This window comes from Lipophrys pholis (assembly GCF_963383615.2).
Source record: "Lipophrys pholis genome assembly, chromosome: 23".
In the NCBI taxonomy this organism is placed as follows: domain Eukaryota; kingdom Metazoa; phylum Chordata; class Actinopteri; order Blenniiformes; family Blenniidae; genus Lipophrys; species Lipophrys pholis.
The window spans coordinates 2,590,719-2,614,507 of NC_137645.1; the positions used below are offsets into that span (position 1 = coordinate 2,590,719).

Below are 23,789 nucleotides of genomic sequence, written 5' to 3' on the forward strand. Positions count from 1 at the left end.
ATTCACCACTGATCGATAACCTAACCGTAACCCTACCTACTGTTTCATACCGACACTCAACCAACTCGCACCAAACAACAAACGTCTGAAAACGCTTTATGTATTTGTCAACTTCGTGAATATAAAAAAAAAAAAAAGGTTTCTCCAGCAGTATTTCCCGTCGATTGGTAAAAAGTCGACCCCAAGCAATGGCGACTATTTTCAGTCTTGTCACTTGTCCCCGATGCAGCTCCCTGCCCCAGCTGAGCCCCTCGCTGCCCTCTGAAGGAGCAGGATGACAAGATGGCACAGCTGCTTGTACCGCCCGGACCTGACAGCTTCCGCCCCTTCGTCCCCGAGTCGCTGGCCGCCATCGAGAGGCGCATCGCCGAGGAGGAGGCCCGGAGACCGCGGGCGGAGCGTCGCAACGACAGCGATGACGACAACGGGCCCAAACCCAACAGCGACCTGGAGGCGGGGAAGTCCCTGCCCTTCATCTACGGGGACATCCCGTCCAGGCTGGTGTCCTCGCCTCTGGAGGACCTGGACCCTTTCTACAGCAATCAGAAGGTCGGGCGGCGGCGGCGCCACAGCGCTCGTATACGTTGTCCGCCAAATGTTTGTGTTCATCATGATAACTAAGCTGTGGTGTCTTTCTCTTCCAGACCTTCATAGTATTGAACCGCGGGAAGGCAATCTTCCGTTTCAACGCCACTCCTGCCTTGTACATCCTCAACCCCTTCAACCCTCTGAGGAGGATAGCGATTCGAGTGTTGGTGCACTCATATCCTTTAAATACGCGTTCTCTCGGGATTCGTCCATGTCAGCGCTGACCCAGGCCTTTGCTTTTTGTTCCTTAACCCTCTGTTCTCTACGAAGTTCAGCATATTGATCATGCTCACCATCCTGACCAACTGTGCTTTCATGACCCTCAGTAATCCCCCGGACTGGGCCAAGAATGTAGAGTAAGTCCCTCCCTCTGCCAAACACTGTCCTCTGAGTCAATGTGTGCTGACAGCGATCCAGAAGAGGAAGCACGGCACCACTTCAGATCTTTGACTTCATGACAAGCAGATCGATACCAAAATATTGATCAAAAATAACATCATCGTCAGAGTGTCCTCTAGTGGACACGTAACACAAGGACACAAAAACACCAAATTCCCTGCATTTAATTAGTGAAAAATAAGTTTGAACATCGGCGTAAAGTACCGATTATTCTGGAATGGCTATAATCACTTCTAATATTGGAATATTTACTAACCTCTGAAAACACCTGATTTTTCCATTGAACCATCCAGAGGACGTCTCAGGTCACTCGGGTCAAGAAAGTCTTAGACCTTACACAGATTTCCACTTGTCCGATTGGCTGTAATCACATCAGACCGTGGAGCAGAGCCTCCTGACCCTCGGCGTCCATTGATCCACCAAATCGTTGTTCACAAGGCAGTGTGTCATTCATCACCTCGCCACACACTGATGTCCCGTCCTCCTCGCCCTCTTTTCCCAGGTACACCTTCACGGGGATTTACACCTTCGAGTCCTTCATTAAGATCCTGGCCAGAGGTTTCTGCGTGGGGAAGTTCACTTTCCTGCGGGACCCATGGAACTGGCTGGATTTCAGTGTTATCCTCATGGCGTAAGTGTCTCCAGCAATCGAGAGCCGCAAGACATGTTCAGCCTCCAAATGGGGATCAAACTGCTCATTGAGCTTATTTATAGTAGATATTCTATTGGATTTTAAAAACAAATGATCCTGTTGAGCTGCTTTGCTTGTTTATGTGTTTTTGTTTAGGGGGTTTCTGTCAGTTTGAAACCTTCTGGCTTGTTGTTTTAGTTATTCTCGCAGTGTAATTTCTTCAGCTCATTTTTATATCCTCAGGAGCCGAAGAGGCACGTGAAGCTCCAGTTCAAATGATATTAATGCTAATCGTCCTCTGAATTCTGTCCAAATGTGATTAAGAAAAAGGAGACGTGTGAAGATGACGTCCAGTTTATGACTTGTGAAAGCGTAGTCAGCGATCTTTACTCCGGCTGGAGCAGATCTAACAGATCCTCTGAAGAGGCCATGATCTCGGCCCACATTTGCCTCAGTGAGCTTCAGCTATGTTTTCTAACTCCGACACAAAACCTCCAGCCTCACAATCAAACTCTTGGCTTGTAATTCAAGTTGTTTACGTGAAGAGTCACACATCTTTTAAAGAGACTTTGCAGGTTTGACATCGTCCAGTTTCTTCATCAACTGAAAGTCTTTTTCCCTGTTTGCCCGGTCCAGATGTGAACTTTTCCAGAGAATATTGACTATTTATGTTATTTGGGAACCTGAGAGGATTATTCAACTGGTTTGGACGGGGACCAGTTGGTCCAAAGGTCACGGCTCATTCAGTGTTTCACATCTGCTTAAGTGACGTTAGAATCTGACAGCCACATCAGGTACAGTTAGTCTGACAACATGAGCGTCCTTTGTTATTTTCCCTGTTTGAGCGTCTCACGGCCCCGGGCCGGAAACACTGAGGAGTTTCTTGTGTGTTGAGAGACTTTGCTGTCTGCCTGTGTAGTAACTGTGCATTTGATCCTGCAGGTATATAACAGAGTTTGTAAACCTAGGCAATGTTTCAGCTCTGCGCACGTTCAGAGTTTTGAGAGCATTGAAAACTATCTCGGTGATCCCAGGTAAGGCCGCCCCCGCGCCTGCCGCCGGCACTCCTGCTACCTGTCCTCTGTGCGTGACCGTTTGCCGTTCCCTCCCCCTTCCCCGTCACCCCCCCCCCCCCCCCCCCCCCTCCCCGCTCCCCCCCCTCCCCCCTCCCCCTTCCCTTACAGATATGTCACAGAGTTTGTGGACCTGGGCAATGTCTCAGCACTGCGAACCTTCAGGGTTTTGCGAGCCCTGAAAACTATATCGGTCATCCCAGGTGAGAGAGCCACCGAAGAGCCCCCAAACGGCTCAGACCAGATGCTAACGGCTAACTGGCTAACATCCGCCTCCCCCCCCCACCACGTACTCGCTGTCCCGCCACTGTCAGCTCATCTCACCGTAGCAGCTCGAGCCCGGCGACGCCGTAAAAGCTGGAATCTGCCTCCAATCTGCACAGATTGACGGGATTCTTTTGCTTTTAGATGCGCTCCTTCAAGCACAACTCGTATTATTTATTTTTTGTTTTTTATATCATTTGGTGGAAATCTACTCTCGCCTTGGGAGCCTTTACGACTAGATTTCTCCGTTGTTTTTCCTTTTCTGCATGAGACATTGCAAAAGCCGATTTTCTGGTGGCAAAAGCAGGGTTCCTCCTTCCCTGGTTCTTCCCGTGCATGCCCCGTTCTGTGTTCTGTGTTCTGTGTGTGTGTTTCTGATTAACTGTTGTGTAACTGCATTGTAAACGTCGACACGGTTCACTTCACACACGAACAAAAAGGTCGGCCACACGTGAGCTGCCATTGGCTTCATCGGCTGATCTGAGCTTTTTCACTCGCTGGTCTCTGTTTGTGTGACACTGCAAACCAAAGCAGCAGCAGGTTGAAGGACACGTGACACCAAACAGGGTTTTTTTTCCCCCTTTTGGCAAATCAGAAGCATTTATTGGGAACCTAAATGTACAAATTGAAAAGTTCCATCCTTAATATGGCAAGACTGGAATGTCAGACAAGGACACAACGATTTTATCATCAAATCTCTCATAAAGTGGTGCAAGACTGACAAAATCCCAAATATTATATAATATTGTTCTGTCTGATGTATGGTTAATAGATTTATTCAACATACGCTGGAAAATAGATCCATTTTCCAATTTTATTCACATTTTTAAGAGAAATGTGAAGTAGGCAAACACTAATAACATTAATAAAGTAAAGTTATATGATAACAAAAATGAGGACACCGGGACTGTTTTAATATTAGAAAACTTTTTGAAAGTTATTTAATTATTTTTTCCCCTTTTTTCTATTTTCTCTTCTTTTCTTTTGTTCTTTTTTTTCCAGTTTTTTAAAAAAAATTTTCCTCCTTGTTTTTTATTCTTTTTATTTCATCTTTTAAACGTGGAAAAGGTTTCCAATGATTTTCTCACCGTAGCAGCGGGATTCGTTTAACGTCACTGAATTTTTCCAGTCTTTTGTTGCGTCAGTTTCAACTTCTCCAACCAAATCTGAAGCCTTTTCCGTCGTTCGGTACGAAACCCCGAGTTGCTTTTTGCACACTCCGTGGATCAAACCTGCTGCTGGGGTTTTGCAGCGGTCCCAAAACGAGCTGACTGGAGGCGCCTCGCTCTGGAATAGTGATTCCAAGCGAGGGTCTGCAGACTGTTGAGGGAAACTGACGGATCTGCTGGTTCCTGTGTGTCGATGCAGGAACCGCTCCACTGCAGATCCTCACTGGCTGCTTGATACTCTGAACTCTTATTAGCAGCTTCTTCTCTGCACGAGCCCGAGGCTGTAATTAGCAGGCGGTGATCACTCTGTGATGTGTCCACCCTCCCTCCCCCGCCGCCCCTCCACCCTCCTCGCAGGCCTGAAGACCATCGTGGGCGCGCTGATCCAGTCGGTGAAGAAGCTGTCGGACGTGATGATCCTCACCGTCTTCTGCCTCAGCGTCTTCGCCCTCATTGGCCTGCAGCTCTTCATGGGGAACCTGCGGCAGAAGTGCGTCCGCCTGCCCGTCGGCATCAACGCCACCAACAGCAGCTTCGGCGGCGGCGAGGACGTCGCCATGGACGACGGCGCCTTGTTACTCAACGGCTCGCTGCTGGAGATCAACGCCAACTTCTCACAGAACGCCTCCACCTTCAACTGGACGGAGTACATCAGCGACGAGAGTGAGTGCCAGAGGTTAACCAGGGTCAAGCTAGTTGGCACGGTTCAGGGTGGTGGTGGCAGGAGGAGGAGGAGGAGGAGGGGGGTGGTCAGGATCGTCCGCTCTGATTGGTAGTGACAGTGGCGGCTCGGAGCGGCGTTCTCGCTTTCTAACAAGCGCCGGTGGCAAAGCAAAGCAAATGTGGCGACAAAATCGCCGCAACAACACCACCCCTGGACTCTCCGGCCGCCTCGCCGCCGCTTGTCATTCTCCCATAACCCATCTGTGTGGCGTGAGCCGCCCGGAGAGCAGGGAGGGGGTGAGTCACTGACCGCCAGCGGGACGGCGAGGAGACGTGAAGCTGCGCCGTGACGAGCTGAGGGAGACAGACGGAGCTGATTCACACTGGAGTTTATGTAGCCTGGCAACTTCATAGCATCGGTGGCCGCGGTCATGTGCGGCGTGAACGCTACCTCCAGGGTAGTGCGACGTGTTCGGACCGTCCAGACCGACGGCGCCTGTGTAGAACACACCCTCCACTGAATACTGCTTCAAACTGCTATTTGAATCATTCCGATCGAAGCAGGATGTACCAGAGAGGGTACATCTCTGGTATCCCTCAAATCGGTGCAAATCAGTTGATAATTAAAAGCTGGACTGATAATTCTGTCAGCATGTAAAGAGCTCCACAACTTTCTGACCTTTTTTTTACCCTGTTTGAGCCAAAATTGACTTGATTTGAAAGTTGTAAAAATAAACTAAACCTAACCACCGCTCTGTCCCCCTTCTAGGTAATTACTATCACCTCCCTGGCCATAGGGACGCTCTGCTCTGCGGGAACGGCAGCGGCACCGGGTAAGACTCCACATGTTTTATTTATGTGGCCAATTAGTGGAGCCGCGGAGCTGAGCAGTTCAGAGTCGACACTTCCTGGACGGGGTTGTGAAGTGCTGCTGATCGTTGGGGAAATGACTGGACACTTTGGGGACAAAATACCTGCAGAATAATCAAGTTATTAATAATCTGTTGCTGCTGGTGCATCAGATCACTCTGACTACATAACTGAGAAGACACTGATTGTCCTCTGCACCAACATCATGACATCACATTTTGTCTTATGTCATTTCTATTTCATAAGATTTATAATAAAACACCTTTTTAAGCAGATTTCAGGACACTCTGGCTTACTGTACATGAAAGAAAGTTTAAAAAACATTGTGACATCATCAAAAACATGCAGACAAACATTTAAAGTATATCCGTATATTATAATACGTTGAGCTTTTATTCACCGTCTTAAAGCAAAGTGGGGTTTTATTGGTTTTCTCGTCTCCACGTCTGGTTTCCATGCAGGCTTTGTCCAGAGGGTTTCATCTGTATCAAGGCAGGCCGCAATCCCAATTATGGCTACACGAGCTTCGACACCTTCAGCTGGGCCTTCCTCTCACTGTTCCGACTGATGACGCAGGACTACTGGGAAAACCTCTACCAGCAGGTCTGCACAGCTTTTCAATCCCCATTCGCCAATAAGCAAGACTGTGGTCATATTCTGGAAGTTCAAGTCTGTTAAAGGGAATCTTAATATGTGAAGACTCCCACGACCACCTCGCCTTTAAACAATTGACTGTTTCTAGATTCAGAAATCTGGAACTGAAGTGGAGAACCATTTCTAGAATAGTCGCAAGTCGAGAATGTCTTTTTTTTTTCAAGGAGAATCTTCCACATCGTATCGTGAGAATAACATCCAATCTGAGGAGTAGTTGTTTATAAGCCGCACGACTTCCTGTCGTGTTCCTCACCACTTCCTGTCGTGTTCCTCACCACTTCCTGTCGTGTTCCTCACCACTTCTTGTCCTCGCGCAGACGTTGCGAGCGGCGGGGAAGCCCTACATGATCTTCTTCGTGCTGGTGATCTTCCTGGGCTCCTTCTACCTGGTCAACCTGATCCTGGCCGTGGTGGCCATGGCGTACGACGAGCAGAACCAGGCCACCATCGAGGAGGCGCAGCAGAAGGAGGAGGAGTTCCAGGCCATGCTGGAGCAGCTGAAGAGGCAGCAGGAGGAGGCGCAGGCAAGGACCTCCGTCGCATTCTCTCCAAAACAGACCTTTGATTTCTCTTCTCGTCGAGCTTGCAGTGTTGTTCCCTTGACTTAAATCCATTGTTGCCATGGCGACCGAGAGATTTACCCCCACTTAGTGTTCCCTCTTGGAAGCGGCGGTCCTCGTGCAAGCGATGCAGAGGAGCAGGAAGTGACAGGAACACAGAAATGCTCGGTTTCTATCCAGCTCAGGAACCACAGTCTCCAAAAACGTTTTTTAATACGAGAGCAACAAGAAATATCAGCCAAACGTTTTCAAGACGTTTTTGTTCGCACAAGCAAAAGACAACAACGTGACAAGGTTAGTGTCAACGTATTGACACCAAACATGTTGAGGCGAAGTAGGAGACGAAAAGCGTAAAAACACAAAGAACGACGATTCACAAGAAAAGGCTGGTTTTTGTTTAACGACAATTTCAAGCTTCTGTTATGGATCCAACCTGATGATAAAATCAACAAATGACAATTGGAAGCTGAAATTCTTTGGTTTTTATGGTTCCCTATCTTTACAAACCGAACCGTAACAGCAAAAAGGGGAAATATATAATAATTATAATGATAGAAAAGACCCCAAAACATTTCAATCAAATTAAAAGGAAGTCATATCTAAACATTATTATTCATATTTTTATTTGCTGTGATCGGCGCTGATCTGCAGAATGAAATTTTATCAACGTTTTCCTCAACTTTCTTAATCTCACTTTAACTGTTGCGTTCTGTTGATTGTTGTCAGATCCGTTTTATATTTCTTAAATCAAACGATGCTGCGGACCCCTTGGCCAGGTCACTTTGTAAAAGAGATCTTCCTCTCAATGGGTTTTTATTTTCCTGATTAAATAAAGAAAAAATGAAATGAGAATCTTCACCTTTTACCAAACTAAATCATCTCTCGTGGAGTTTGTTACTTTGTTTACTATCACATAAAAACTGAATCTGTTTTCCCTCTGCTGAAGCTTGACAGTACTGGAACAATAGGACAGAAGTGTGAGCCCTGCGATGTGACACTAAACAGTCTCATGTACAGTAATTTGTATTTTCGGTCATAGGCAGGATTCTTTGATCGTCGCCCCGACTTGTTTAAATCTGAAATGAAATGAAAAATCATTCATCTTCTGAAATGCTACATTTTTTATAGCAATTCTTCAAATGATTTGCCTGCTGGGGTTTTTATCAGCGTTTTCTTGAGCGTTCTCCAGTGTGTCCCGTCTGTTGTGAGTGAAGGAGCTGCTGCAGGTTGATTTAGATTGCAGTTGATGTAACGACACTTGAAACGTGGCAGCAGGGTCTGCTAAGAGCTACTCCAGAGTTTTTCTTTGAATTGATACCAGTGCGTTTCAAAGTCCTCCTCCTCCTCCTCCTCCTCCTCCTCCTCCTCCTCCTCCTCTCTGTTGTTGTGTCTTATCAGTCTCATGCACATTCACACTCATGTTGTTGTTGTTGCTGCTGCAGTTGCCATGACACTCCTAAATCCTCGTACTCTCGCGGCCGAGTGGGAGCAGGAGGCATGTGTCACCGTTTCCAGCAGAAAGCCAGAAAAACAAGCTGCGATCGGACTAAAGCTTCTCTAATAAATAGAGATAAATGCAGACTTACTGGAGCGAGCTGGCTTTGCTTGTGCTGGATGGGATCTACCGTTGTTCATGCAGGAGCTAGACGGCTGTAGTGTAGAGAGCGGCCTGGGATCAGCACTGACTAAAGAGAGCTGGAATGTTGGGAGCGATACCTGGAGGCCTGGTTTAAGCAGCTCCACCTCGGCACCTGATAGTTTGAAAGTTTTCACAGCTTTTCTGAAGGTATCACAAGCAGAAATCTTCAGTATATTTGTTGCTCAGTTTGGATTAAGAAATAGGCAGAATTATTCCCAACACAAGAGAAATGTCACATATTTTATGCACACAGGCTGAATAAAAACGTTCTCAGCATTAATTAGGAGTTGTAAAATATTAAAGTAGCGAAGAAAAAGATATTTCTGAATGTACGTTAATCCTGAATATCCATTTTTGATTCAGAATCTCACTCTAGTACTGCATTCAACCTGCAGTTGTCCCTCACAGATTCTCACAAAATGTACTTTAACAGGAGTCGGCTGAAATAATGAGACTTTAAAATAAGGAAGCAGTGAGAAATCCATCCTGAGGTGTTCGGTGGGTTTTTCTGACGAAGCACTTTGTCACATTTTTAAACGCGTCTGAGCCTCGTCGGGCTTTCAGCTGCACTCCGGTGCCTCTGAGACGGCGAAGGAGCGAGGGGGGGGGGTGTCTCCATGGTGACCGTGTTAACGTGCAATTGGCCCGCAGGTTGCCGCGGCAGCGGCGGCAGTGGCAGCCTCCGCCGAGAGCGGGGAGTACAGCGGGCGCGGGGGCCCCGCCTCCGAGTCGTCCTCGGGGACGTCGAAGCTGAGCTCCAAGAGCGCCAAGGAGCGACGCAACCGCCGGAAGAAGAGGAAGCAGCGGGAGGAGGAGGAGGGCCGGGCGGCCCGGGACAAGGTCCGCAAGTCGGAGTCCGAGGACAGCATCAAGAGGTCCAGCTTCCGCTTCTCCATGGACGCCAACCGGCTGTCCTACGAGAAAAGATGCTCCTCACCCAACCAGGTGCATCGACACCCGTCAGATTAATGCATGGCAACGAACACAGCCAGCGTTTGTCATTAACTTCATCAAAATGTGAGAGGATTATTATCAAGATTATTTAATTATTAAATCAAATGAACTTGGGAAACTACCCCAAGTATTTCTATATTTTACATGGCTTAGAAAAACACCAAAAAATTGCCAAAGTAGGTAAAATGGATAAGATGACTGAAACTGCTAAAATAAATCAAAATGGCTAAAATAAATATAAATTACCACAAAAAACCCTCAGAAATATGAGACATGATAGCTAAAACTGCTTCAATAGCTTGAATTATTTAAAATGGCTAAAACAGATGAAATGGCAAATGGTTAAAACGGCTTAGAGAACTGCAGTTACTGGATAAGGTTAAACATTTAAAACATTTAAAGGCATCAAAACAACAGCTAATGTGGCTACCAACGACTTAAAAAGGTGAAAATGACTTAAAATCACTGAAATAAACTCTCGCGGTGGTTATAAAGTCTAAAACGTGTCCAGATTGCTGAAATGGGGAACAAAAAGTTTGCGTTCTGTGTTGTTGAACTTAATAAAAGCAGAAGATAATCAGGGTTTTTTTTGCCTCCTCAGTCTCTGCTCAGTATCCGGGGTTCTCTCTTCTCGCCCCGGCGGAACAGCCGAGCTAGCCTCTTCAGCTTCCGCGGGCGCGCCCGCGACATGGGCTCAGAGAACGACTTCGCCGACGACGAGCACAGCACCTTCGAGGAGAGCGAGAGCCGGCGCGGCTCGCTCTTCCTGCCGCGGCGCCTGGAACGCCGCTGCAGCGCCGTCAGCCAGACCAGCCTGGGGGCGCCGCACGTGGCGCTGCCCGCGAACGGGAAGATGCACTGCGCCGTGGACTGCAACGGCGTGGTGTCGCTGGTCGCCGGGACGTCCGTAACAACCTCTCCTGTAGGTCTGCCGCTGCCTGAGGTGACTCAACCGCTTCACGGTTCACTTCCCGTCTTTTTCTTCTCGTACGACAGCGTCAACGATTAAATCGAAGCTCACGCTTAAAAAGCTTTGAATGGACACTTTTATGTAAATGATGTCACAGATTCACGGAACTTCAAATTGCCAGCTTGGAAAATTGGACGTAATTAATGCTAGAAAAGGTGTCATCAAGAAAAGTGCTGAATCATTCTTTCTATTACTGATGAAAACAAACAAACATCCTAGATACAGTACCTTTACCAGTAGGCTTTTAAAGTCGAGCTATTTTCATGTTATTACAGAATTTTTCTTAAAGGACCCTCTTCTTTTTTTTTTTCTCTCATGAAGGTTAATCAGATTTTTTTCATCTTTTAATTGTGAATAAAGCAAAGTAAACTTGAGGATATTCTTGTTTTTACTTCGGAAACACTGGAATCCTGAGGAATCTTCTTTCGATATTTGATCAAATTTGTTGTACACGTTTCTCTAGGGGACGACGACGGACATGGAGCTGAAGAAGCGCAGGATGGATTATCTGGACGAACCGGGCGCCCGGCCCAGAGCCATGAGCATCGCCAGCATCCTGACCAACACCATGGAAGGTCGCAGTCCTACCGCCTTTACGTTGTTTTTTTTGGGCGTTGTCTTTGTTCTCGCGTCTCAAGTGGATTCTTCTTTGTGTCCAGAGCTTGAGGAGTCGAGACAGAAGTGCCCCCCCTGCTGGTACAGATTCGCCAACACGTGTCTGATCTGGGATTGCTGCCCCGCCTGGTTGAAGATTAAAGGAGTGGTGAGCACCGTGGTGATGGACCCCTTCGTGGATCTGGCCATCACCATCTGCATCGTTCTCAACACGCTTTTCATGGCCATGGAGCATTACCCAATGACACAAGAGTTCAACAAAGTCCTCTTCGTCGGAAACTTGGTGAGCCTTCGTCATATCCTGGACTCGAAGCGTCCCGCTTGGAACGTTTCCTCATCAGATGTGGCTCTTCCTCCTTTCCTTCCTCCCCAGGTGTTCACGGGTATCTTCACAGCGGAGATGTGCTTCAAGGTCATCGCCCTGGACCCGTACTACTACTTCCAGGAGGGCTGGAACATCTTCGACGGGATCATCGTCAGTCTGAGCCTGATGGAGCTCGGCTTGGCGAACGTAGAAGGCCTCTCCGTGCTCAGGTCCTTCAGATTGGTAAGATTCACCCAGAATGATGTAACAGGAGTTTTTGTCCCGGGCATGAAAAGCTCCACTCAGGCCTTTTTTCTGCTTCACCTTATTAGTTACCCTGCTCCCTTTGCCCAAACTGATCTTTATCTATTCAAACTGAACATATTCACAAAATACTGCATTCAGTTGGCGAACAAACAAGCTCATCCTTGGCCCTGCTGCTTTTGTTCGAAGCAGCACTTTGTATTTGGGAAAGGTGTTCATTTGTCTCATTTATTTGGCACTAAACAAGAAGTTTTATAAATTACGAACATGTTAATTAAATATGGAGCACGGGCCATCTCTCTGTATCTCATTTGTTGTAGTATAATAGCTGATTATGTGATGAGCGATGTAAAAGCCTGACGTCTGACTGTCAAACAAATCGTATATATATAAACAGATTTGGTAAAAATGCATCATGTGAGTGGTGCTATTGTTCGCAGTTATGTCGAGCATACGGTCATATATCATCGTTCGGTCAGATTTACTGTCTTTTCAGCCTTGGACAAGGCAATATAACTAACCTTAACTCCTGTGGAAAAATAGAAGAGGATAGAATAGAACACTCAACTCTCCATATCATCATTTTTCTTTCCCCGTCAGCTGAGGGTCTTCAAACTGGCCAAGTCTTGGCCCACGCTCAACATGCTGATCAAGATCATCGGGAACTCGGTGGGCGCTCTGGGGAACCTGACCCTGGTGCTGGCCATCATCGTCTTCATCTTCGCCGTGGTGGGAATGCAGCTGTTCGGGAAGAGCTACAAGGAGTGCGTGTGCAAGATCTCGGACGACTGCGAGCTGCCACGCTGGCACATGCACGACTTCTTCCACTCCTTCCTCATCGTGTTCCGCGTGCTGTGCGGCGAGTGGATCGAGACCATGTGGGACTGCATGGAGGTGGCGGGGCAGTCCATGTGCCTCATCGTCTTCATGATGGTCATGGTCATTGGGAACCTGGTGGTACGGAGGTCTTGGTTCTGGTTTAGCGGGCGGTCGATTCTCGGTTTAGACGCTAACGTGGATATTTCATCCCGCTCAGGTCCTCAACCTCTTCCTGGCTCTGCTCCTGAGCTCCTTCAGTGCCGACAACCTGGCGGCGACTGACGACGACAGTGAGATGAACAACCTCCAGATCGCGGTGGGCAGGATCCAACGCGGCATCGCGTTCGTCAAGTCCCTGGTGCGGCAGTTCCTCCGGAGCCTTTGCTTCGGGGGCGCTGGGAAAGGGTCCGGCCTGGGCGAGGAGAGCAAGCCCCTCGATGAGCTCCACAGCAATGGAAAGGGTAACTGCATCTCCAACCACACGTCGCTGGAGATCACCAAGGACCCCAGCGGCGTGTACGTCACGGAGGGCAACGGGCGGCCCGGAGGGGGGCTGCTGGTGGGGGTGGGGGTGGACCCGGTGGTGAAGTACCCGGCAGAAGATTGCGACTACATGTCGTTCATCCACAACCCCAGCCTGACGGTCACCGTGCCCATCGCGGTGGGCGAGTCGGACTTCGAGAACCTGAACACGGAAGATTTCAGCAGCGACTCGTCGGACGTGGAGGGCAGCAAGGAGGTGAGCGCCGCCGCTGCTAACGCTCTCGTGGAGTCAGTACTTACTTATTTAGTAGCATAAATACGACCTTTCAGAGAGTTTACAAGAAGTGTGGCAGTTTAAAAATACCACATGCCGGAGTTTCAAAAGCTCCAACAGAAGAACAAACAATGACTCAGCTTTGCTGTTGTTATTTTGTCCGCGGTAGACATTGAATGTAGCTCACTAAAGATTTGCTCTTTGGGGGCCGGCCCTGCCCTGTAGGGTTTAGATCCACACCTCCTCCGACAAACTGTTCAAATTCTGAAGGAACTTGATGGAGATGTGTTGGTTTGATTGGTTTGTATGAGAGTGAGGGGTCTTTGCAGGGCCGGGGGCCCCCCGAGGAGCAAGGCTGCGTCAGCAGCGAAGGCTCCCTGCTGGTGTGGGCGCGGTGCCAGTTCCCTGGGATTTCAAAACCACCCGGGAGGACTATTTCTAGCCACGGCGCCACACGTTCCACCAATCAGGCTGATGCTAATCTCCACACCCCGTAGCTGAATACAAATTATTCTTGCATTCATTTGTGGTTTCTGTGTTTTTTCAGGGAAACTGTGTCAGGTTAACCTGTTCCTCCCACCCCAACCCCGCTGTGGTGCTGACTTACTTTGTTTAACCTCCCCCTCCTCCCCCCCTCCCCCTCCCCATTTGTTATTGCAGCCGTGTCAGAGACGCTCTCAAGGTTTTCAGTGAGAGGAGGAATTGTAAGACCACTTTATTGTACCTTAGCACTAACCATGAGGACTGCCTCCATGTACAGACCAACAACATGTTTCCTCTCATACCTTCAGTGGATTGCCCATTTCTCTGTCCTGTTGCCTGGTCTGCCCTCCGTCCAACCCACCTCCCATCCCCCTCCACACCCCTCTCTCCCTTCCTTCCTCCTCCTTCGCCTGCCCCATACAGCACTCTGCTGTACCAACACCCCCCCCCCCCCCCCCCCCCCCATCACCCCTCCGACTCCCCTCCCCTCCCCTTATCTCTGAGCATCAGGCTGTATTGCAGTTCCAAACCATTAGGAATGAGCAAAGCCACCTTTTCTTTTGTTTGTTTTTCCCCATCGATAGATGAACTCATCTAACATGACCTTTGATTTTGATTTCATTGCTTGGTTTGATTTATTTATTTTCTTTTGGACTTGGGACTTGATTTGGCATCCGACACTCCGAAAGCTTGAGAATGAAGGAAGAGAACGGAGGTGGAAGCGAGTGGAGAGAGAAAGAGAGAGAGGATGGATTGAAGGAATGAATTTTGCTGTCGCGAGACAAAATTCTTTTGTCTGGTTCACAGCTCATGCATATGCACGCCTAAAACTCCACGGAATGATGAAAGGAGGTCATTTTAACGCTAACGAATGATGATTTTTGCAGAGTAGCGAGACAGACAACACAGGCAAAGGTCAAATCAAAAAAAACAAAAAAAAACACAAACATCTTACATATTAAATCTTTTGAGACATATTTAAGTTTTACGTTTCTTTACTCCCTGCCTGTGTTGGTTACTTTTGTTCCACTGCAATGATCTTCAAGGATAGCGAAACTTGCCAACAATTTAACGTAAAAAAACCAAAAGATTCTCGGTGACGCTTCGGAAAAGGGAGACAAGCAGAGTGAAGCCGCATGCGAGCAGCATGCTTCCATCATTCCCGCGCCGTATTAGCTGGATCGCACCGCAATCAGGGCTGCTGCACTGTGTAGGATGACATGGTTCCTCACGACGACAAACAGAACCAGACAGGAGGAAGCCTCACGTCAGCATCAAGTCTCACTATATGCAGACGATGCTCGATTCTATGTGTCTAAAGCAAATAAGTTGGCTGCATTGCAGGGTTTCAACAAAGTGTTGGCAGGGTCCAAAATTGAACGAAGAATGAGTCAAACTTGTCAGGGTTTCCCCCCAGAAATGTTTATAACAGCAACTTTCAGCTCTTATTTACAATTTGTCATGCAGATGATCAGAATTTGATTTCGTCAATGACTAAAATCAAAATTTTCAAACTTTTATATTGCTTCAATCTCTGGGTAAAGGAGCTCAGCGTTCCACACTTTGTCAAGGTCCGCTTTAAATGTTCTATTAACTCTTAATAGTCTTATTTTGTTCCTGTATTTTTCACCATTTTCTTCCAAAACAACGGTGAGCGTGACTCAACTCCACATGAAAGCCTCCTGTGTCAGGACACCAAAGATTATTGATACCAAATTTCCAAACAATGCATTTCAGACGATACTGTCAGTTTATTGTAAAACGAAAAGCCCAAATGCATCAGAGAGCAGCTGAGTTTATCTTGAATCAGAGTTAATTTGTGTCCAATAATGGACAGATTGAATCCCAACAAGTTGCTCCAATCCCTCAGAGGTCATATTCAGGTTGCGGATGGTCGGTGGACCGGGGAAAACCCTGTTCAACAGTCCTGAATCTCCTCTGTGTGAGAACGGGCAGAGCACCAGACCACATGCTGTCTTATAAACAGTGCACAGTGCTGGTTTTTGCTGGTAAGCTAATGTGGTTCTCCGTCTACTTCAACTCAAACAGAAGAAGCTTGTACACTGCTTTCAAGGAATGGAAATAACGTGTTTTCATGTCACTGAGGAACAACCTCAGCCATCCTGGTTAATTGGGGGGGGGGGGGGGGGGGGGGCTCTTGGTATGAGGGGCGGGACAGAATAGATTTTGCAGAAAATAATAAGAAGTTGGGGGTATTTTGTCTTTGTTTTTGGCGATTTGGGATCATTTTTCAGTGGACATGAAAATACTTGAGCACACGTTCTGCTTGGTACGATTTCAGTCTTGGATTGATGATGCACTGGAATACTGCATGCACTCTTCCTCTAACTGAGGTCACATCAAACGTACCCACAGTGCATTTCAACAACCTCCCCCATGCTACTCCATCAGATTCGAGCCATCAGATAAAAGTGATAAAAACGAAGCCTGTAGGTACATTTGATCTATGCTGCATGTGTTGATGATGATGATCCAATGACTTGAAAGAGCCTAACTCTGAGTTCTGACAGCACCGAGCCTCCACTTTGGCGTAGACGGCTCCACATGTGGAACAGTGATGAGCAGCCGAGACGGTTGGCCCCAGTAAACCACTCGCCATTTTGCTTGTGCAGGCCCAGCGGTGTAACTTTGCCCCGCCGTCTCCTTCCTCGTCCACGCAGAAGCTCGACGTGGAGCCTCGGCCTCTGAGCTCCTCGGAGGGCAGCACTGTAGATGTCCGCCCACCGGGGGACGGGGTGGACTCAGTGGAGCTGGAGCCGGAGGAGTCTATGGACCCAGAGGCCTGCTTCACGGAGGGTGAGCTCTTACGGGGGGGGGGCAGGAGGCCAAACACCTCCCGAGCACATTTCAAGTGGGCTGGGAAATCGCAGTAACTGCGCCGCGCTTGTCAGCGGTGCGTCGTACTCGCGCTCCAGCGACGGAGGATACAGACGCTCGCCAGGATTCAGTCGCTCTTTGATGCAAGCTGACGTTTTATCCGACACGGACGATTCCCAGACACCTCTTCAGGAACACAGCTCAAGATCGGAGAGCAGCTCTACTGCTTCTCTTTTATTTGTTTCATTGAGGTGTCTTCAGCTGAATCCTATCTGGATTAATAGAATAAACATTGTAATCCTACTGAAGTATCCACTTCTGCTTTCATAAATTCCCAGCAGCTTTTCTCCCACACTATTATAACAGCAATAGTTACATTCCAGGATCACAGAGCATCTTAATGACACTGGGATTTCATTTCATTCCTCTTGGATACTTTTTTTTAAAATATAGGACTTAGTTGTTTGATGGTCTACATTCCTTGTTTCTACTCTCAGAGAGAAATTGTACAAATTATCCTTCTACTTGTAGACAAACTAGTGTGTTTAAAACAAAAAGAATAGTTTAAAACCCCACAATCCGTAACAGCCTCTGTGCAGTGATGTCAAGCAGAAACAGAAATCAGTCGCGTGCACGTTGACTTTTAGATCCTGGGAAGAAATTCAAAGGTTTTAATGACCTGTTCTTGTCTGAAGCGATCAATCCTCAGTCCTGGCCTTGTAACCTTTCCTCTCACAGGCCTGTAGAGGGATTTTAATGCGTTAACACAACACACTTTAATAGCAGCGAGGACGACAGAGCCATTTGTTTGATTGTATCACCTCGATTAACAGGCAGTGTAAGTTTGTATCTGTGCGACCTCTCCGGACAGAGGAAATGGAAAACAGGCCCACAAGTGAAAGGTCATCTCAATCTGTTTGACCAGCATGCTATCTGCTAATGGAAAAAGACAGTGTTCCCATAGAACGGCACTGGCTTCCCTCGCCAGGTCAAAGGTCGCGCTCGCCGGCGAGGAGAAAAAAGATCCAGATCTGAATCCGTCTCTTTCTGGTTTTCCCGCCTTGCCCCCAGGCTGTGTGCGAAGGTTTCAGTGCTGCCAAATCGATGAGGAGGACGGAAAGTACAAGAGCTGGTGGACGCTCAGGAAAACCTGCTTCATCATAGTGGAGCACAACTGGTTCGAGTCCTTCATCATATTCATGATCCTGCTGAGCAGTGGAGCGCTGGTAACCCCCTCGGAGGCGTCTTTAATTCAGAACGTGGACCCTGAAGACACGTCGTCTCACAGAGTTCTGCATTTAATATCCCACACAGGCCTTCGAGGACATTTACATCGAGCAGCGTCGCACCGTCAAAACAGTGCTGGAGTACGCAGACAAGGTCTTCACTTACATCTTCATCCTGGAAATGCTGCTGAAGTGGGTCGCGTACGGTTTCGTCAAGTACTTCACCAACGCCTGGTGCTGGCTCGACTTCCTCATTGTGGACGTACGTACAATCCCACAAGCTGCCGATGAACCGGCTAATGATTCATAACCTCCTTTATTGTGTGAAGCCTCATCATTAATGTCTAATTAACTGTCTTCAAACATTCTTCATGTCTCGCCGTTCGTCTCTCAGGTGTCTTTGGTCAGCCTGGTAGCCAACGCTCTGGGCTACTCTGAACTCACTGCCATCAAGTCTCTGAGGACGCTGCGAGCCCTCCGGCCCCTCAGGGCTCTGTCTCGCTTTGAGGGCATGAGGGTGAGTGCAGGCAGAGCACCAGTGACAAGGAAAACCTTTCAGATGAACCTTGTTGGTGGACAAACTGAAGACAGTCCCAATAATTCTCACATTGACAATGAAAAATGTTCTTTTTGTCGCTTTGATACCAAAAATGTAAAGATGGATACCACTCTTGTGTCTTTAGTTGTGAGGCTGCAGCCAGTAGCAAGGGTTGGTGACCAATATGCAGTTACACAGGCGTGCAAGGAGAGGTCATAACACTGTTACTGGGTGCAACGGAGGAGCCTCAGGCTTGGTGGCGCAATGATGAAACTACACAACTCAATGGCGTGGTGCAGCTAAACGCCAGCGGGGTGTCAGACGGTGGTTTGTACAAGATGCCACAATAAACGGTACGGTGGGCTATGGGACAGTACCGTATGGAACGGGTTTTCATGTGTTTCCACTGACATAAGTACCAAAAGTGTCGTACTTTGCTCGGGGTACCCAGCACTAGAGAAGCGAGGCTTATGCGATCCTGGAGGACCAGCGCAGTACCACAAGATGCCAGCAGGAGGTTTACTTGAGACGCCACTGAAGTTCCACCACGGTGCAGCTCCATGTTCGGAGCTGGCATCAATAATTTGCCACTAGATTTCTCAAACGTGTCATCTGATGCTGATAGTTTGCGAAGGAGGCTCCTGCTAGAGAATCTTGCTCCTGGAGGTGATGCTAAATTACAGCGTCGTCAGAAACCCTGCTGGCTCCTCCCTCTCACATTCAGCCAAAGGAGTGGTATCGACCTTTGAATTGACCCTGTTCGGTCTCAAGCGTCTGAGGCTGCATTCAGTTTGCCCCTTTTTAATAAATGTCTTTGAAGATATCGATACGTTATTTCAGGGTTTAGATTTCCATCCTTTTATCCGAGCAGCGAAAACGTTGCTAAAGCTGTTAAATGTCTGGCATGCTTATATCAGCGCTGTGAAGTTGTCCTCGCAGTCGAGCGCCGTAGTTCCTCTACGTGCATGACTTTCTTTGCATTGTGTGGATGGATTACTGTAACTGTAGCCGTGTGGTGCCTTTCGACCTGTAATTGTTTTCTTTGTTGTGTGTCTTTTTTCATTTACAGTCAAACAAAATGTTGTGACTTCATCCCGCCTCTCTAAGGTTTTTTTCTGTTCTGCTTTTCTTACCGATCAAAGTGTAACTTCTCTTGCCTGTCCACCTTTTTCTCTCCATGTTGTTAAATTGGAATGCAGATTTGAAGCATTGGAGCTAGTTGTAATTATCACATGGCCGCTATTACTGTAAAATCTCTGGCCTTGTATTCTACAAGCTGTATGACTCAGTCCAATCATGTCCCATGTAAGAACAGTTAAGTGATTACATGATTGTAATAGCCTCTCATTCAGTAGGATGATTGCACCGGCCACTCTGGAGGGCTGAGTTTGTGCGTGTGCTCCCCCAGGTGGTGGTGAACGCGCTGCTGGGCGCCATCCCCTCCATCATGAACGTGCTGCTGGTCTGCCTCATCTTCTGGCTCATCTTCAGCATCATGGGCGTCAACCTGTTCGCCGGGAAGTACTACTACTGCGTCAACACCACCACGGACCTGATCCTCCCCATCAGCGTCGTCAACAACAAGAGCGAGTGCCTGAACATGGTCAACGACAGCGCCCGCTGGAAGAACGTCAAGATCAACTTCGACAACGTCGGGGCGGGATACCTGGCTCTGCTGCAGGTGGTGAGTGTCACTGAGAGCCAAACACCAGGCGCTGAACAAAATCTCCATTCATATGAAATGACTGTCGTTTTCTCCTAGGCCACATTTAAAGGTTGGATGGACATCATGTACGCGGCTGTGGACTCGAGAACCGTATGTAGAAGTGTCTCCTCCTGCCTCATTCCCAGTCCCAACTCCAGGATGGCTCCCAGTAAACTCTGGACTTTCTCTGCTTCAGGTGGAAGATCAGCCCGAATACGAAGTCAACCTGTACATGTACCTCTACTTTGTCATCTTCATCATTTTCGGCTCCTTCTTCACCCTCAACCTCTTCATCGGCGTCATCATCGACAACTTCAACCAGCAGAAGAAAAAGATAAGTACTCCTCATCAAACTCGGCCGAAATACAGAAAACCAATTAGACAGGAAGACTGTATGTAAATTAACTGTTATGTAAACTGCACACATTCACACCGTCAGCGTATGTGTTTCTAATTAAATTGTTTATTTCCAAACATGCATAAACCAAGAAACGTGTCATATTAATCACGTTTCCCACGTTCAGCTGATAACACGCAAGTGTTCTGTTCATCGTCGTTCACTTTGTGACTGAGTTCATCCGTCACGTGGCTTATTAATGCTGTCAGACACAAGTTTGATCAAAAGGGACACCAGCAGGTATCACATCTGCAGCCACACACACACACACACACACACACACACACACACACACACACACACACACACACACACACACACACACACTCATATTTAAAGCAGCCGACGCACAAATTTAGCCCGAAGCACGACCCACAGCTGCGTCAGACAAAGAAAGCAGCCGCACAGTAATGATCATCTGCAGCAGGGTGAGGACCAGTGAGTCACTGACACACACACACACACACACACACACACACACACACACACACACACACACACACACACACACACACACACACACACACACACACACACACACACACACGGGTTGGTGGTGGGGGTTAGGGGTTCTGTATCAGCTGGTGTGTAGCAGCTTCCCTCCCAGCGTCACACACACACACACACACACACACACACACACACACACACACACACACACACACAATGACAGCAGTCCCCCCTGCAGACACACATCATCCAGTCAGTCACTGAGCCCCCCCCCCCCCCCCCCCCCCCCCCCATATTCTCCCTAAACCAACCTGCACTGCAAAATAACATTAAAAAACATAGTTAAAAGATTTTACTTCCCTGATTTACACCTGCTTGACACAGGTGTAAATCAGGGAAGTAAAAAAACACTTTTTGTTGGAAAATGTCCCACATAATTATAAATGCGTAATTTTAACATACTCTAAATGGAAATTCACAATGCTGAGTAGCTGTCGCTGTTGTTTTGGATAAAATGCGGTATCATTTTAATTTTTTGTTCTGCTTATGAAGAGCAAGAAGCTGATCTTCATCCAGACTGTTTTCTGAACTCATTCCACGTCGAGAATTCCTGAATCGTCGAAGCGATGGTGTGTGGTTGTAACCAGGTTTCTGTGCTCCTCCTTTACTTTGGAGGGCAGGACATCTTCATGACAGAGGAGCAGAAGAAGTACTACAACGCCATGAAGAAGTTGGGCTCCAAGAAACCACAGAAGCCGATACCTCGGCCGACAGTCGGTATCTACCTGGCCGCTTCTTCGTCGGAGTGGAGACTCTACAGAACTTACTCCTCCTCTCGTTTGTGCTTTCAGAACGCTTTCCAGGGCTGTGTCTTCGACTGCATCATGAAACAGGCCTTCGACATCGTCATCATGATCCTCATCTGCCTCAACATGGTGACCATGATGGTGGAGACGGACGACCAGACGGCAGACATGGACAAGATCCTCTACTGGATCAACCTGGTCTTCATCGTGCTCTTCACCGGCGAGTGCGTCCTCAAGATGATCTCTCTGCGACACTACTACTTCACCATTGGCTGGAACATCTTCGACTTTGTGGTGGTGATCCTCTCCATTGTCGGTGAGGGAATTCAGCCACGCCTGGCGAATTTGAGCGCTCCGGTTCCAAGTTGAACTCGTCGAGGTTAAAGATAGATAGAGAAAGATCCTGATGTCCAGACGAGGTAGCGCTAACTTCCTCGAAGGGATCCAACATTTCTGTTTTCTTTATCCCTTTATTTAGGCACAGTGATGCCCCCACAGGTCATCAGTAGTATTACTCCGTATGCTACTCATCCGTAAGCTCCCTGGAAACAAACCAAACTAAGTCAACATATAAACCAACGTTTATCTGAGGGCGAGCGTTAAAAGGTCCAGTGTGTTACTTGACTTTGTGTTTTAAAGCGTCACATCACGATCTCCCGTTGTTTTGCTTGGCAGGTATGTTCTTGTCCGAAGTGATCGAGAAGTACTTTGTGTCACCGACGTTGTTCCGAGTGATCCGCCTGGCCAGGATCGGCCGCATCCTCCGCCTCATCAAAGGTGCCAAAGGCATCCGGACGCTCCTCTTCGCTCTGATGATGTCACTGCCCGCCCTCTTCAACATCGGCCTCCTCCTCTTCCTCGTCATGTTCATCTACGCCATCTTCGGCATGTCCAACTTTGCCTACGTCAAGCGGGAGGCCGGGATCGACGACATGTTCAACTTCGAGACGTTCGGCAACAGCATGATCTGCTTGTTCCAGATCACCACGTCGGCCGGGTGGGACAGCCTCCTGGCGCCCATCCTGAACAAGCGGGAGCCGGACTGCGACAGCCTGACGGAGCACCCGGGAAACCCCTACAAGGGCAACTGCGGCAACCCGTCGGTGGCAATCTTCTTCTTCGTCAGCTACATCATCATCTGCTTCCTCATCGTGGTCAACATGTACATCGCCGTCATCCTGGAGAACTTCAGCGTGGCCACGGAGGAGAGTGCCGAGCCGCTGAGCGAGGACGACTTCGAGATGTTCTACGAGGTGTGGGAGCGCTTCGACCCCGACGCCACCCAGTTCATGGAGTACAGCAAGCTGTCGGACTTCGCCGACGCCCTGGACCCGCCGCTGCGCATGGCCAAGCCCAACATGATCCAGCTCATCTCCATGGACCTGCCCATGGTGAGCGGCGAGCGCATCCACTGCCTGGACATCCTGTTCGCCTTCACCAAGCGCGTGCTGGGCGAAGGCGGCGAGATGGACGTGCTGCGCGGGCAGATGGAGGAGCGCTTCATGGCCTCCAACCCGTCCAAGGTGTCCTACGAGCCCATCACCACCACGCTGCGCCGCAAGCAGGAGGAGATGTCGGCCACCGTCATCCAGCGGGCGTTCCGCCGCTACCTGATCCGCCTGGCCATGAAGAAGGCCTCGGCGCTCTACAAGGAGCAGCTGAAGGAGGGCGTCCGCGACCCCGACAAGGACGTCATGGTCATCGGGAAGTTCCACGAGAACTCCACGTCGGACAAAACGGACATGACGCCGTCCACGGCCTCGCCGCCGTCCTACAACAGCGTGACCAAGTCGGACAAGGACAAATACGAAAAAGAAAACAGGGACAAGGAAAACAAAGGGAAAGACTTAAAAGACCGCAAGAAATAGATTTCTGGTCAAGGGACGAAAACAAACAAACAAAAAAAAAATGCATCAGACTCGAGGGGAAATTTGTTTACAGCTTTTAGAATGGGTAGATAGCGTAGTGTGATGAAGAGCCACACGTCATGTACAAATACGTTGGGAGGAGATCCGACACCAGGAGGCGCTGCCACAGTGTGAGCGAGATGTGCAAAATGTTTGTGATTTTCCTCTTGGTTGTTGTTCTCTGACACACTTGAGTGTACTGTTCAGTTGTCTGTAGCTAGTTGCTGCTGCTACTACTATAAATCC

At 48.4% G+C, this 23,789-nt stretch overlaps 1 protein-coding gene across 1 annotated transcript; it reads left to right on the top strand.

The window, feature by feature from the left end:
- Positions 1-282: 282 nt before the first annotated feature.
- On the top strand, positions 283-23,504 carry LOC308127569 (sodium channel protein type 2 subunit alpha-like; the record flags this gene model as incomplete). The annotated part of the gene is made up of 25 exons (XM_080492700.1): positions 283-549; positions 645-767; positions 859-944; positions 1,490-1,618; positions 2,803-2,894; positions 4,482-4,787; positions 5,557-5,620; positions 6,119-6,260; positions 6,629-6,835; positions 9,162-9,455; positions 10,066-10,407; positions 10,898-11,009; positions 11,094-11,332; positions 11,423-11,596; positions 12,218-12,574; positions 12,654-13,175; positions 16,358-16,493; positions 17,586-17,740; positions 17,829-18,002; positions 18,135-18,257; positions 19,687-19,962; positions 20,041-20,094; positions 20,180-20,321; positions 21,506-21,952; positions 22,312-23,504. The coding sequence occupies 25 exons, from the start codon at positions 283-285 to the stop codon at positions 23,502-23,504; spliced, it is 6,156 nt and encodes a 2,051-aa protein (XP_080348826.1).
- Positions 23,505-23,789: the final 285 nt, after the last annotated feature.